Source organism: Botryllus schlosseri, chromosome 9, assembly GCF_051294905.1.
Source record: "Botryllus schlosseri isolate E-star chromosome 9, Bs_hap1, whole genome shotgun sequence".
Lineage (NCBI taxonomy): Eukaryota > Metazoa > Chordata > Ascidiacea > Stolidobranchia > Styelidae > Botryllus > Botryllus schlosseri.
In genome coordinates, this window is record NC_137244.1 from 10037506 (window position 1) to 10053245 (window position 15740).

The 15740-nt window shown below is 41.5% G+C and overlaps 2 protein-coding genes across 2 annotated transcripts in view; one reads left to right on the plus strand and one right to left on the minus strand.

The window, feature by feature from the left end:
* The first annotated feature begins 6819 nt into the window (after window positions 1-6819).
* Window positions 6820-15740, plus strand: part of LOC145446037 (uncharacterized) — a 96196-nt gene continuing 87275 nt past the window's right edge. The window contains exon 1 of the mRNA XM_080324223.1: window positions 6820-7205. Coding sequence (XP_080180349.1) covers window positions 7130-7205 — 76 coding nt within the window. The 5' untranslated portion in view covers window positions 6820-7129. The remainder of the gene's footprint in view (window positions 7206-15740) is intronic.
* On the minus strand, window positions 13452-15607 carry LOC145445936 (uncharacterized). The gene is made up of 4 exons (XM_080324092.1): window positions 15238-15607; window positions 14976-15136; window positions 14642-14763; window positions 13452-13607 (listed from the first exon to the last, which is right to left on the minus strand). The coding sequence occupies exons 1-4, from the start codon at window positions 15366-15368 to the stop codon at window positions 13461-13463; spliced, it is 561 nt and encodes a 186-aa protein (XP_080180218.1). The 5' UTR covers window positions 15369-15607; the 3' UTR covers window positions 13452-13460.

Here is a 15740-nt window from a genome sequence, read left to right on the forward strand (position 1 = left end):
CGCGACGGCATTTTGTCCGGTCCGCGGACAGTATTCCATCTTACATGATAATGTGGCTCACGGCCCCAGTCTGACAAGATTCCCCACTACTTGATTAAACGTCAAATTATATACGTGTGGGCGCAGCGTGCGAGAGTAGAGCTTACGCGTAAGTTCGTCGAAGCGAGAAGACTTGCATCATCGGCATTTACCATGTAGTCCTACTCAACCATAATGAATTCATATCTTGGTAAATTTGTAGTACCGGGCTTATCCAACGCCTTGAAATCTTCATTAAGGATTGCACCATGGTGTCATATATGGTGTGGACACGAGCAAAACTCTCAGGTCAGTGAAATTGGTCTACGTCACACTTTCTATTTGGATAAAGGAAATTAGGCGACAGTTTTTGACTGACTTGCCGACCATTAAATTTGATAAAACGGATATCAATCGAACGCTACCTCGGTACTGATTGCGAAAATATAAATTAGATTCTGCTCGTTGCCCTGGAACCTTCAAAAATCAGCCTCGAATGTTGCATTGTAACGGAGTTTGGTATTGTGACGCAACCATGCCGTCTGGGAGCAAGTAAGAGCATCACAAACCACGAGCGTATATTGGACATTCTGGCGCAACCGTCTGTGCATCTCAGCAGCAAGTGCGCACTAGAGTGAGACTGTGAATTCTCAATTGGTTGCGCAGCAGGCCTAAACGCTTGCGGTTTGCGCTGCTCTCACTTGCTTCCAGACGGAATGATTGCGTCAAAATACCAAACTCCGTTACAATGAAACATTCGAGTATGATTCTGGAGGGTTCCAGGGCCACGAGCAGAATTAAATTTATGCTTTTGGAACCAAGACCGCGGTAGCTTTCGATTGATATCCGTTTTATCAAATTTCGAGCTCAGCAAGCTGGTCACAAACTACCGTCAAATTACCTTTAGCCGAATCGAAAGTGTGACGTAGACGAATTTCAATGAACCGTGAGATTTGCTTGTGTCCACCAGAGATGAGCACGGATTAGGATTAGGTTTTGAAAAAACAGGATTTGTGAAATTTTGTCGGATTTGGATTGGATTTGGATTAGACATTTTTTTCAGAACGGAATAGGATTTGGATTGGATTTACTTATTTTCTGGGAGATTGAAATGTCGTGTGGCGAATGGCGACAAACTTTATTCAGATCAGTTATCAATGTAATTATGGTTACTCAGTTATCTTGAATCAAGTGAATCGTTGGTTGTGAAAGAAAATTTTCGAATCCCTCCATTGCATAAATTACTATTTTTTCTGAATTTCCAGTTGGAATCGGATTAGGATTGGACATGGACTTGAATGTGAAAAAGTTATGGATTAGATTTTGGATTTGGATTTGAAGGTTCGGATTTGGGTTGGATTAGGACATAGAAATTTCAAATCCGCTCATCTCTGGTGTCCACGCCATATAGGACACTATGATTCTCAAATCCACATCGTCGTCGTCATTATCGGCGGGAATTAGCTTTGAAGTGACATTACTGTCGTTAAAATACATTCATTAAATACGAATTATTCCGTCTATATGTGGACAAATGGGCGAATAATGTATCGATTCAGCAATCCGGCCCGCCAAGTACCTAATTTTCGGCCCGCCGACTGGAGAAGTTGTCTGCCCCTGCATTACTATATGTTTGCACTATAGTGTTCCACCGTTCGGACATCATATCCGATGTGGATTAGGACTGGCATGCTTTCGGAATGGCAATTCTGTCCGAATCCATCTCACACATGATGGCCGAGTGGCGGAACACAGTGCGAACATACCCCAGACTCAGTGACGTGCGGTCCAATGAGGCAGGTGAGGCACTGCCTCACCTGTCGTCAGGGTGAGTAAGTGAAAACTGTGAAACCCTCCATGAGTCGATGATTATATTGATATTTTACATCGATGCGCATGAATAACTAACTTTGAACATTTTTTTCATCCAACATTATTAATTTGCGTAAATATTATTCAAAAATACAGCGCGAAAATGAAGGTGAGCCCAGGTGGGGCACGGGCAGGTCGTGCCTCACCTGCGACGATGCAAGTAATCATAAATAGCTCGGAATTCATAATAACTGGTATCAATCAACTGCTATCGTCACACTGATTCCGAAAATCAAAATATTACCATTGTCAGAGCGCCAGAACCCCCAAAATTCGTCAAGGAAGGTGACATTCGGCTTTATTACAGACAAGGCTATCCCATAGAAACAATGGCCAGGTGAGGCTCAAACGCATCTGCCTCATGTACTATTCGCTAACAATTGGTCAATCGCAGCACAGTGAAACGCGCTATCGATTTCGGAATACAACAGTCATGTGGGAATTATATAGTAACGACGGCCAATGCGTAATGCGGAGCAAAGACATTCCCTTACTTATGTAGCTGTTATGCATATTTTCCATCCATAGCTAAGTTAAATTGTGGTATGTGATAGCTACTTGCATAGGCTGCATTGTCGTTGTTAGTGGTCTTTATGCTGTGCTCAACTGCAAACACCTATAACTAGGGTTGGATTATCCGGATAACGGTTAACCGGTAAACCGCAGGTTTTTTTATTATCCGATATCCGGATATAAATCTGCCGGTTAACCGGATAAAATAGTATTATTAATAATGTGTTTTAAACTTTTAGGAAGCTTCAATAAGTCGTATTATCAGTGTTTCGTGCGGCCAATTAGCGGGATACGTCAATGCACTGTGTAATCTCCCGCTGAGAAGATTCCCAAATTAGGTCATTGATTGCCGCGAACTCGGCTATCGTTGCTAGCCTGATTTTTCGTGTCTTCAACAAGCCTATAGTTCTGCTGGCAGAATCACATCTGCAATAGACTCTGTGGACATTATACCATCACTGGCCTACATAATCGCATCTGCATTGGCTTGGTGCTCACGATATTATCGCTGGCCCGCGCAATCGCATCTGCAATAGGCATGGTACGAACGATATCATCGCTGGCGTAACCATAGTCTCGCGCATGGCATGCGTTGGCTCCCATCTCTTGGTGGCTTGGAGACAATATGCCGCTGAGATTATTTTGATCAGCGATCGTGATTAATGAGTGACATTGCGAAACTGAATGACATCGAATGTTCGAATTCCGGAAACATGTTCGTGCGTGCAAGCGTAATTGTTTTCCGCTGATACTAAATTCGAAGAAAATCTAAACCACCTCGTTTTATTTAAAACACCCCCCATATTTTTCGGCTGGCTACGGGCCTGATCATGTGAATTTCTCATGGAGGAATTAGAGCGAGCTAGCATGTCGGCCTCTATTCCGATATCAGCTACTCGTCCTTCCAGTACTGGACACCTAAACAGAAGAATGGGCAAAAAGCAAGCACTACTTACTATATTCAGCCTTGCTTACTATAATTCAGCCCATTTTGTGGAAGCAGAAAGAGCATTTAATACGTCTGGACTCTTTGTTACAAAACTCGGTCCCGGCTACAGGATGCCACTATTGATGCGGTGTGCTTTATAAGGAGGGAGCTGCAATTACACTGTGTAATGATTTTGCGATCCATTTTTCATGCAGACCTCGTGAAATCGATTATCTCACTTAGGATTCACTATCCGGTTAACCGGTTAGCTAAATTCCAAATATACGGATATATCCGTTATCCGGATAGTGAAAATTATTGATATCCGAACTAACCCTACCTATAACTCTTGATTGTAGTATGTGATAAATATACTTACACAACCTGCGTTGTCGTTGTTTGTGGTCAGTGGTGTCACTCCCAGTATTTTTACACTAGTCTAGTGTATTTTGACTTGACATAGTGTATTTTATTTAGAAATTCGGCAAACCTAGTGTTTTTTTTTGACTGAAAAAATATTTATAAATGAGGACGCTAGTTTAATGTGCTTCGAATAATTTATACCGGTACTTGAATTATTATCCGTCTGAACTTGCCCATTTAGCACAATAGTGACCAGTCCTTCATGTATTGTAGGATAAGGAATTGCAACGGCTATCAGTGTGCAAAGAAAATGCTCTCTATAACCGCTGCTGTTGGTATTCACATTTTGGGTCACACTAAGAGGTACTTAACGTGCGTGCGCGTTTGTGTGTGTGCTGTGTGTGGGGGGTCCGTGCCTCACCAGCCATGAAGCTCACCGCACGTCACTGCCCAGACATGATGTCACAGCGCCAAGACAGTCCGAACATAACCTGTCATGATGTCCAGGTTGCCATTACAGGACGAATATACACCACAAATGATTCCGCGTGACGCATCACAGTCAGAATTTACACCAGATATAATGTCCGAGTGGCAAAACAGTCCGAACGTCCCCAATGCATTATGTCTGCGTGGCGGAAGACGGTGCGACGACATCCAAGATATAATTTGAATCTACCCCAGATTTTCGAAATGTTCGGAATTTTTACGGCTTTAAGTAGGCTCAAATCTATTTTGTAAATCAACATTGAAAATACTATTTTGGGGCAGATTTATGCTAATTGAACATTTTCTCCACGCTGGACGCGACTCAGTGTCGAAACGTGGAAGAGGTCACAGTGCAGTACCAAGGTTCGTTTGTGAACGTGAACCTCTAAATTTCGGAGGTTCACACAAAGAACGCGAACGTGAACCTCACGTTCACACCATCCCTAGTAGATATACATATCCAATTCAAGGAGTCATGGAAGACAGAGTAATAGTGGCAAATTTCGCGCACTCAACCCCCTCCCCCCATATCGTCATATCACGAAATGCAACCAAATTTCTAGCAAAGCCAATGGATAGTTTGATGGCAAGGAAATTATGACTGTTGATGAGATGAATCTCAAATCTGATAATAGGAGTATACCAGTGGTTCCCAACCTTTTTCGACTCATCGCCCCCTTTTGAAGATCCACACCGATCATCGCCCTCCAAATATTGGGAACCGAAAAACAGCACTTCGTCGCCCCCCCCCCCCCCGAAAAAAAATGTTGGTCTTTGGTCCCATATGGTGATAAACCAAACCCCAGACCCCCCTCAGCCAGTGGGCTTTTTGTCGCTACATATTAGCTATACCCTATTGCATGTACTGTTTGGTGAGTCACCGTATTTCGCCTAAACGCCGAATTTATATAATTCATGTTTGAATCGGTGAATATGGTCGATGTGGTATATTGGAAAAGGTAGGACCCCTAAATAATAATTAAACATCTTGTTATATTGACTTTTTTACATGATTCTATTTCGTGACCTCCTATATCTGCTATGTCAGAAGATATGGAAATCGTCAAAACGTACCAAACTAATAGACGCACATGATTTCATATTGATATTTCTTTACTGGCAAACAATTTTTTCCTTGCGGGATGGCATTTGTCCTGTAGTGTTAAGGTCGCCAGGACAGGAACATTCGACGCCGGCCATTGAGGCGCCTATGGGCAATTAAACATATATGTATATATATCGAAGTTTTCGGTCAGCACAATTGCATTCTTTTTCGGCCAAGGTCTTCTCGCTGCTGATCGTTCTGGCACACTTCTCGGAGTCGCATGCTACATGGCCTCTAACTTCATATGTCTTGGTGCGTCGTGACGCAGTAATGGCCGACGCCGAAGTCTCCCATTTCCCTAAATCATGCCTATTTTTGTTGGGTGTCGGAGACCCCAACAACAAGTTACATGAAAATATGAAATCCCACGCAGCGCGAAAAATCTTTGAAAAAGTCGCATGAATGTCTGAAAAATTACTCTATCATTCATGTTAATTCACGAAATAATTTTCGGCTTCTTTCGATTTCGGGCCCCCCACCGCCAATTGGGGGGTTTGGGGTGCGGTAGTTACGGTCCCGACTCCAATATAGCCGTTTTGACGCGCCATCACCCCCCTATCGCCCCCTTCGTTGTTTTCGCCCCCTTCGTCCGTTATCGCTCTCCTATCTCCCCCTTCGTTATTTTCGCCCCCCTAGGCCGCCAAATCGCCCACGTTGGGAACCACTGGACTATACGAAGAGCAATAACCATGGTTTGGAGGAAAATCGCGCAGAGAGCGGAAATATTTTCAGTTGACCGCAGTTTCTCGCCCCTTCTTCAGGGGCCTTCACGCCCCAGTTCAAGAACCACTGCTTTAAACTGTTCTCTGGCGAAAATGAGCCATTTTATTATTCCCAAACAGAAGCGCGTCATATTATTAGCAAAAGTCTCGAAAATTAGTGGTCATTATAAATGAAGCAAGAACCATCTCAGTTTTGTGTTGAATTTCCGTTTTTACTGCCACCACGACAGGGCAAATAATAGCAAGTTGAAATTCCTAAAAAACAAATTCATTCAAATAACAACTGATGTATCAAGGTATGAATACAGAACACGAGCGTGAACTGAACGTTCTTACCATCGCCGGTGCCGATATGTCAACAACATACGTTGGGTGCAAATTGGTGTTGGAGCAAAACAATATGTTTGCACATTTGAGATTCAAACAATAAATCTTTTTTTCGCTGCGTAAAAGTGCCTTCATTGAAAACCTTCTTGCTAGCCCGAAATTCCCCACCACAGTGGTTATGGCATTAGTCACCAAGGTTCGTATACCTCGCGCTGAGTATCGGCAATGTGCAAGCTATACACTTTTTCCGGAAGAAACGGAAATGAAAGGAGCGTATTGTTTATATTGCACTGCAGCTGGAATTCGAAAGGATGGCTCTCGATGCTTGTAGTATCTGACTTTTGGGTTAGACATCAATCTGGAAAAGGCAGTTGTTGCGAGCAAGTGGAATCACCATATTCAACGGCACAATAGCAGAACATGGTGCGAGATGATAGTATAATATTTATGCATATGATATTGTTCCATGACATAATATCAAACAGGGCATTTGATTCATCAGCTTAAGTTACACCCTTGTCTTGTCTGTGCTTATTTTGGCACACGCGCCACCATCGGTCTGTTTCGGAGCCACTAGCAAAATAAACGTTACCTGCGTGATACCGCATAAGTTAAGATTGGTTTTATCAGGATACGTAGGTAAGGGGAATGGTAATCGACATATTAAAATGATGGTTTCTAAATGTTCCAGAGCATTGATACTGGATGCAAGTGATATGATAAAGTTTTAAACGCGACGAATATATTTCCCGTTGACTTCTACAAGTTGCAGAAGATTTATTAGCCAGTCATATGGCGACATACGGATCATTCCGAAAAGTATTATCGATTTTGATGACACTGACTGCGATTGCTAGTCTTGCAAAAGGTACAAGATATGATGAAATTCTTACTGTACGTATTTCTATGTAGGCCTAAGCAACTCGAGCTATTCCTATTGTTTTTCATGAAATTCCGCCGCACAATTTAGATGGTTACTCAATAGTAACAGCATGCAGGCCTGTCTGTGTTAGGCTATATCAGAGGTCTCAAACTCAAATGTGCTCGCGGGCCAATTTCCTAGTTTTGATGACGCCGCGGGCCGTAGCATCAATAATAGGGATATTCAATGTATAACTAATAAGTATAGGCCTTTTTGAAGGGAGCTTGCAGACAGACATTCCACAAACATCGTGGAAATTTAATTTACTATTGTATTATTCACGGTTGACACAGAAAAAATCACATTTTCAAATATTTGAATAAAACTATTTTTGTGCCGGGCATAATTTGTTAAAATAATGAGTTATAGACATCATGCAAGAGGGTGCATCATGACATCGTCAAACTGTCGGGTTTTAATATTGCAGCTAGGGGACCTTTAACGTGCCACAATTTTATGTAGAATATTTCGAAATCTACTGAAGATTGATCTGATATCAGAGCAGTTGAGCGGTGTAGCCTAATCCGGGTTTTGATATAGTCGTGATAAGTAGGCTATTGTTACTGTCAACGCGCAAGTCAAATTAAATCAGCGTTAGATTTTGCCTTTGATGATTATTATTGGAATATATCACTAACAACTCAAATAAAATTATTATTGAGCCATGGTAATAGCATTGTTTCTTAACCTTAGCGACCGTAGCTACCCTTCGTGCTTCCAATAAGATTTCTCGTAGGTAGCCACTGTTCATTTTCAACACAATTTCTGATGGTAGGCCTACCTATATTAAAAGCAGAAAGCCCATTCACATAAAATCGCGCGTAGCGCGAAGACCATTTTCCAGTTGACTAAATTGGCCAAAAAATGTTCCACGGCATATAGGCCTAATTACACAGTGCATCTCGTACCCCCTGATGTGGTGCTTCGCACCCCGAAGGGGTCTACGGGCCCTGGTTAAGAACCCCTGGAAGAGAAATGTCCTATCGCCACTGAATTCATTGGGGTATTACAGTTGTGGAGCGTACTACTACCTATACTGCTAGCTAGATACCTTACGCAACGCAAGCTACGACCTTTTGATATATTACTATTCCTCGTGACAGTTTCGTAAGTTGTTGCGTCCGCAGGATTACCAAGTGACCGTTCCGAGTCGCAAGTCCTTCTCTGATTTTACCGTTTGACCCGCCTCAACTCAAGTTAATTTTATTTAATCACCAAATCAATCAGAAATCGAGTGATTTTACGAAAGTTGCACTAAACCAAATCACAATTTTCAGTCACAAATCATCAACGTGTCATGTTTCATCATCACGAACTGAAAATGTGACGTAATAGCTGATCTTCTACCGCATGGTAGCTTTCAAAAGTGATGTGATAGTGTAGTTTGATGAGATTTCAGTGATTTTTTTATAGTAGTTTTGGGGTGAAATTTAAGTTCTTATACCTAAAAAAGATATGTGGCACTTGAATATATTGTCGAATACTTGAAATTTGAAAATCCCGTCGCGGGCCGCAGAAAATGTTCTCGCGGGCCGCATGCGGCACGCGGGCCGCGTGTTTGAGACCTCTGGGCTATATCATGTAATGACCGTTGAGTGATACCGTGGCAAGGTAAGACCAACGAATGACATCGATTTCAGGACTGCCGGGACTAAATGTAAAAAGACTCTACAAATAGAAACCTAGTAACGGATCCAGCTGGTAACCCAATACCAGTTGCGAAAGAATGTGCCGCTGTGTATGGGTTCACAACAACGTGAAACCATGTTGCATGTGTCCGACCGATGCCGTTTAGGCCCGCATGCAAAATTAGCCTACACAAACAGGGTTGCCAATACTGTGGGACGCTTTGATTGTCAACATAGTGCAAAACTGACTAAAAAAGCGCCTAATTATCTTAATTGCTCGAAATTACCATCTAGCAGTGGCGGGCAACTTTTCCAGTCGGCGGGTAGGATATGGGAAAATGAAGTACTTGGCGCGCCGGATGCCTGAGTCGATATATTACACGCGTTTTTGTCCACATGTACAAGGATTATTCGAATTTAATTTCAACTTCAGGTGTGAATCATAGAGACCAAAACAGTATTCACTGAATTTGTTAACGTAACGTAATGTGCTGCAATAGCTGTTGAAATCAATGATACATCTGTGGTTGATGAAAGGTGTCAACAGATTCTTCGAATACTGGCTGCATATTGGACACAACGAAAATAAAGAACTAAGGCATACCTAGCAATCCCATTTATTTGTGTCCGGATAAAAAATTGAATCACCTACAGTCACGATAATTTGACGTAGTAAGCAAGTGCAACGGATAATTGCGGCAGACTGTGGCTGCGGGCGACGCTATCATGTACGACCGGAATCTGTCTGCGGGTCGCACAAAATCACGTCGCGGGTCAGATCCGGCTCGTGGGCCGTATGTTGCCCGTCCCTGATCTATGTAAAGTGAAAGTAGCTTCAACAGTATAATTATGCTAAAATTAGGCTTCAGTGGGAATATCGTACATCTTGGCGGAATTCATCTTGCTCTGCACAGGGTTGTCAAGTTCACAATACTAAAATAAAGCGGCACAAAGTCGAATAAGGCAAACTTTATAATCGATCTGCTAGCTTAGTGGCATCACGAATTATATATATGCCTCAACAATTCTAGTCTTTGCCTGTGTTCATCAGTCCAAGAAAGGGAGAGCATCACTTCAGCCTCACTGATTGTTGGCATTACAAAGTGGGTTTTGCCTTGCGCAGAAGATAAAATGACCTGCGACCTATTATCTCGATGTACGGTATTGCTTAGTTACGATTCATGGGACGTAAGAAACTATATGCCTACTGTAAATCCATATTTGTCGAACTCTAACATCAAATACTCCTTTAGGTGCACGAGTAAACAGCACTTGCTACTGATCTAATGTGCTGTTAAACAAATTTTACTTGTGATACTGGAAGAAAGTCGAAAGGGCCAAAATAGTCCCAACGTGCCAATCCAGTGCCAACCATCATGAAAATGAGTCAAAAGCAAATGCGACAATAGGCAACACTGTACACGTAGTTGCCTACAGTGCTTTTCAACCTTTTGGAGCTCCATTCGCACTATTTTTGGAAAATAAATTTCGTTCGAACAAACCAACCGAAAATATAGGAATATTTTGTTCTGATGTGCATCAAATTGGCTACTATAGCTTAGGCCATCAAGTGTCTCATTAAAAAGGCAACTGTTTTCCATCTCATTGATATTTTACTAAAACACTTCGTGGCTAAACAAGTTGTTGCGTGTTGTACAGGAACGTCTACTAGTGCCTGGCTGACCAGGTCTTAAGAACTGTTCAGCACTCCTATCCAGGATACAGCCTATTTTCGTGAGTAAAGAATGCTTGCAGGCAAAAATCATTTTTGAGAGATGACACGAAGGTTCCGGAAGCTCCGGTTTGTGGAGACGGTGAAAAATCCACATATTTGCGTTGAGGCTTTTGCATGATGTTTTTGAAAATAACCCGCGAAACGATCAACGAGAGTAGACAAATTAGAGCTCGCTACCTTATGATACGCTGCTCCAGTGTTCTGTTTCTAAGGAATTCTTATTTACTGCCTCTTAAGTAAATGAGACGAGCAATGAAAGTCACGATACTGTGTGTTCGGCTCTTCAGCTCAATCTAACTTGAAAGTTCATAACAGTTCAATGACCTTCAATAAAAAATAACCAGCTTCCTGGACCAGGACAAAAATCAGAGTTTTATTGGTATCTCTCGACAAACGCCGAATAATTGAAAAAGAATGCATTTCTAATATTACAGTAGTATGCTACGATTTTACGGACATGTAATGACATATAGAACGCGCCCATCACAATTGTACCCAATACGTAACATGTCTGATGCATATTTACCACCAGATATAGCTGTCGTACACGATGTGGGACGGTTGGAACCCTCAAAATAGTCGGTTCAACAGCAAGAGTACATATATTTCGTCAAAGGAGCTATATTTATCCTATATGTTCAATTGTCAATGTCAATCCACTATGACGTCACAATTCAATATTGGTGACGTCATGCATTAAAAACAATCAAAATTAAAACAATAAAAAACATGTTTTAAATTAGGGCCTTGTTTTAAACATGTTTGTTTTAAATTGATTTTTGTTTTAAATGCAACCCTAGTCACAGTCGTCAGTTGAGAAAATCAATGCGATTTCATCGGAATACAATAAAAACATAAAACCCAGTGGCGGCTCGTGACGATATCGGGTGGTGGGGCAAGGGCTGCAAGCGACTTTTTATTAAGATGACGTCACAATGGCGTTTTCCAACGTAAACAAGTAAATTGATGATGGTACGGTAACATGAATTTGCCGGCAACAGTGATTTTAACGTATGTGCCGCGAGAGGTCCGCCGGGGAGCCGTGACTTGAAGTGTGGTAACTGCGTAAACGGCGTACGGAACAAATATGCAACACGGTTCATGTTCGCACTAGACCTGGAAATGACTATAACTCGAGAGATAGCGTAAGCCTAATTGGAAAGGTCAACGAGTTCGGACGGATACGCAATTGTTATTTCATAGATTGGGCCTGTCATATTGCACCCAAAACATCATTCTGAAGAACTAAGAATAGCAGCCTCGGACATTCGGTCTCGGTACAGCATAGGAGATTTTGGCCTTGAAAGTGGAGACTGTAACACGACACACACGGATTTATTACTGTCTATAGGTCTGCTGCGAAATCGCCTTTGGAAAATATATTACCGAATAAATACGTGGATGAAAGCCTTATATTTAGTACACTGTTCCATGACATCATCGAGAAGTGGCCTCATGGCCCTTTTCGGTATGGTACACTGTCAAAATTAATGCGAACAGACTAAAACCGAATTTTGCGTAAAATTTACTGAGGAATAGGCTGATCGAGTGGTCAGCTGTTAGCCGCCATCGAAAACTAAATAGCTATCGCGCTCGACAGGGTGTTGTAAGCAAATGGCTTGAAGGCCACAATTTCATGGTGAAATTGACATTGGAGAATATAATATCAAAGTAAATATTTGAATGGAAACTGAGAATGATATCATCATCTCAGTTAACGTTACCGCAGATACACCGACCTTGATAACGAAATCACTGCCCCAATCATTGAGTGTCAACCTTGAGACTTGTCACAGCGTTTGATACTAAAATCAAGACATACCGTGCAAAAGCTTAAGACGGATCTAGGTAAGGAGCATCGATAAAATCAATAGAGACCAATACCGGCTTTGCGTATAATCTGTTAGCGATAAATGACGAGTCAGCTCTCACTCGAATTAGGAAACGAAATTACCACTATCAAAGTTCAGTGACAAACTTAAAACTTGGTACAGCGTTCGATACTAACATTAAGACTTACCGTGCCAAATGTCATAACCGATCTTAGTATTGAACATCGTCAAAATCAATGGATACCAATACCGGCTTTTGAGTAAAATCTGTTTGCGATACATGACGGATCAGCACACACTCAACTTCGGAGACGGAATTACTACCCTAAACTTTAAGTAGAAACCCTGAAACTTGGGGCAGTGTTAAATACCACCATCACGACATGACATACCAAGTTTCAAGAGTTTTCATGGTGTGAAACACCATCAAAATCGACCTATACCAGCAAAGGTCGACTAAACGCATGTGACAATAACCGAGTTCAGCTAAAGATACGACTGTTACATCACACCTTAGGGGCACAGAGCTACTGTGCCCCGGTTGCTCGGTAATTTTATGAATAGGAGAGAGTAAATCACCGTTTCTTTATTGTGCGCGGCTTTGAGAGAATAGACAGTGAAAGCTTGTTTTGAGCGCTACCGGTGCATGCCCCGGCTAGGCATTCGCAAAGCGAAAACGCAGTAGAGACTTCGATTTTCGCAGAGACTTCGCTATATATGGGCATTTACAATTCGCTGTGATTTCGGTATATATAGATTGCTGTGCGTCTATAAATGGTAAAGAATTGTTATTGAACAGAATTTTAGGTGGGGCAATGCCCCAGTTGCCCTATAGGACGAGCCGCCACTGATAAAACCATTAGTAAACACAGATTTCAGACAGGCATGTTACAATGAATAGCATAGGTAGCCTATATAAGATATGGACATCAGATTCTGTCATAAATAGTGAAAGAACACAAAAATAAAAAATTACTGCAAAAACAATCGAAAATACTGCTACATTCTATTGAATATACGCACAGTAAACGATAATATTCTCGAGTGGGGATGATGCCTTGTCGCCCGTTGCCAATGAAAAATTGTATATCACTTCACAAGACAGAGATTTTCCATTGTCTGATGACCTCAATGTGTACTTGGGAGGTAAAGTCTGTAGAGATAATGCATTTTGTTGAGAAATAATATTTCAGGAGAATTGTCTAGATTCTAAGCCAAGGTTTCATCCGGAAAATGGCTGTACTATTCAGCACATTTCCAACAAATGTTGAGATTGTTAGTAGGAAATACTTTCAAAAATTGGTTATTTGCAGAAGTGAAAACGTCAGTTAGAAACCAGTTTATACAGGTTACACGGAAAAATAAATACGACACAAAAATTCAAGTTCAATATCCGTGGTCGCACACTTTTTTCGCTCATGCGTTACAATACCAAACTTCGTTACAATACAACATTCGAGGCTGGTTTTAAGGGGTTTCAGGACCACAAGCAGACTGAACTTCATATTTTCTCCATCAATACAGCGGTAGCTTTCGATTTATTATAATTTTATCAATTTTCGCGCTCGGGAAGCCAGTCAAAAATTACCGTAAAATTGCCTTTTGTCAAATGGAAAGTCTGACGCAGACCAATCGCATTGAACCGTGAGATTTGCCTGTGTCCACACCATCGTAGAACACTATGATATCACGATAGATATTCATTCAGTGTTTAGCGACATGCCTTTATTTACATGTTCCCGGCCAAGGTGGGTGTCCAATGGAAAGACTAGTACAAGTCGTTTCGAACGCTTCCTTTTTCAATCGCAATCTTGCGTTATTTTGATCTGATATAAATATTGACAAACCAATGGATGAGCAGTTGAGCACGGATAGTGAGTTACTAACAATAAATTCCTGAGATACTCGGAATACTATCCGAGGAGAGTATAGACCGACTTCGTCGCAACACTAGGACGGCAAGATAATGGTGTGACGACATAATGTAGACACCGCAACCGATGCTAAAGTCGGTTCTCCGTGTGACCTGTAGCTAAATGCAGGATGCTAATGCAACACGCTTTGCTTTACGCAAAGAAGATTTTGGATCCGTACGGTTTTAGATCTCAAGTGGCATCGGATTGTGGATTACGAACTTGTTATCTGGCAAGAAGTACAAGTGCCCATGCCCCGCATATTTGTACTTACCACATTATCAATTTTGTATCTGATTTCATGAGCTGCGGGAAAACCATCGGTAAAAGTACAATCAAACGGACGTTGCGATCCCACAGTTCGATTCAATTGAATAGTTGTTAAGTTTCGAGGTGCTGAATAGACAAAAATAAATGAACAGCAACTATTTTCGTAATCATTGCTCCTTTATTCTGTTATGGTAGTAAACAAAGGCTTCAGATCCGAGTGAATATTTTGTATTCCTCATATAAACGCGTATATTCTGAAAAATTTCTACGCAATCGAAGTTACTGGTAAATCATGCGATATTGTTTGTACGACCGCGCTTATGAATACTGCGCATTACCTGACCAACATTGAAGGTTTTCGCAACCGGACCAGACAGCATTATATGCGCATCGTGCTACTCCGTCGGCTCGCGTGCCATTCGAATGGAACAGTAATTGACCTTCTTCAGTACAATTACATGTTCCAAGATCCTGGAAGCGTACACTTGAATTTCCGACTCTGTAATCAACAATGATACGAGAGAAACGTCACAATATAACCATCATTCGATGATATATGATGCCCAACACTAACAATATTGACAGTACAATGATAATCACCTTTTAGTAGCAGTGATTGTGTATGATTCGTTTTGACGGGATGCTGCGACACGCACGGATGGTTTGCATCCTGTAATGAAAGTAAAGACATTGATGTATTGTATAACTGGATGATTCAAACATTGTGACATCTAGTTCAGTTTTGTGGAAAGATCATTGACTGTGTTGCAAATAAGCTGTGTATTGAAGCAGTGTTGAGACATCGTTCATTCTGTTCTTGTAATCCATGATCGTCCAACCATGAACTTTATATCTCATGTATTTATCGCGCAGTATTCTGGCTATCGAATATTACATCCTGTCGTAATTTATTTCAAGTATAAAATGCTCAATTTGAGAGAATCAGAAGACTCATTTGCTAGACCTACTTGAATCAACGTCTGAAATAAACTTCATACCGGTATGCCTTGTTCAGTAATATATGTGGATTCCGGAAGATTTCGTACGCGCAGGACAGGACTTTCAAGTTACGCAGCCAGTCGGCTAAACCTTATACATTGGTT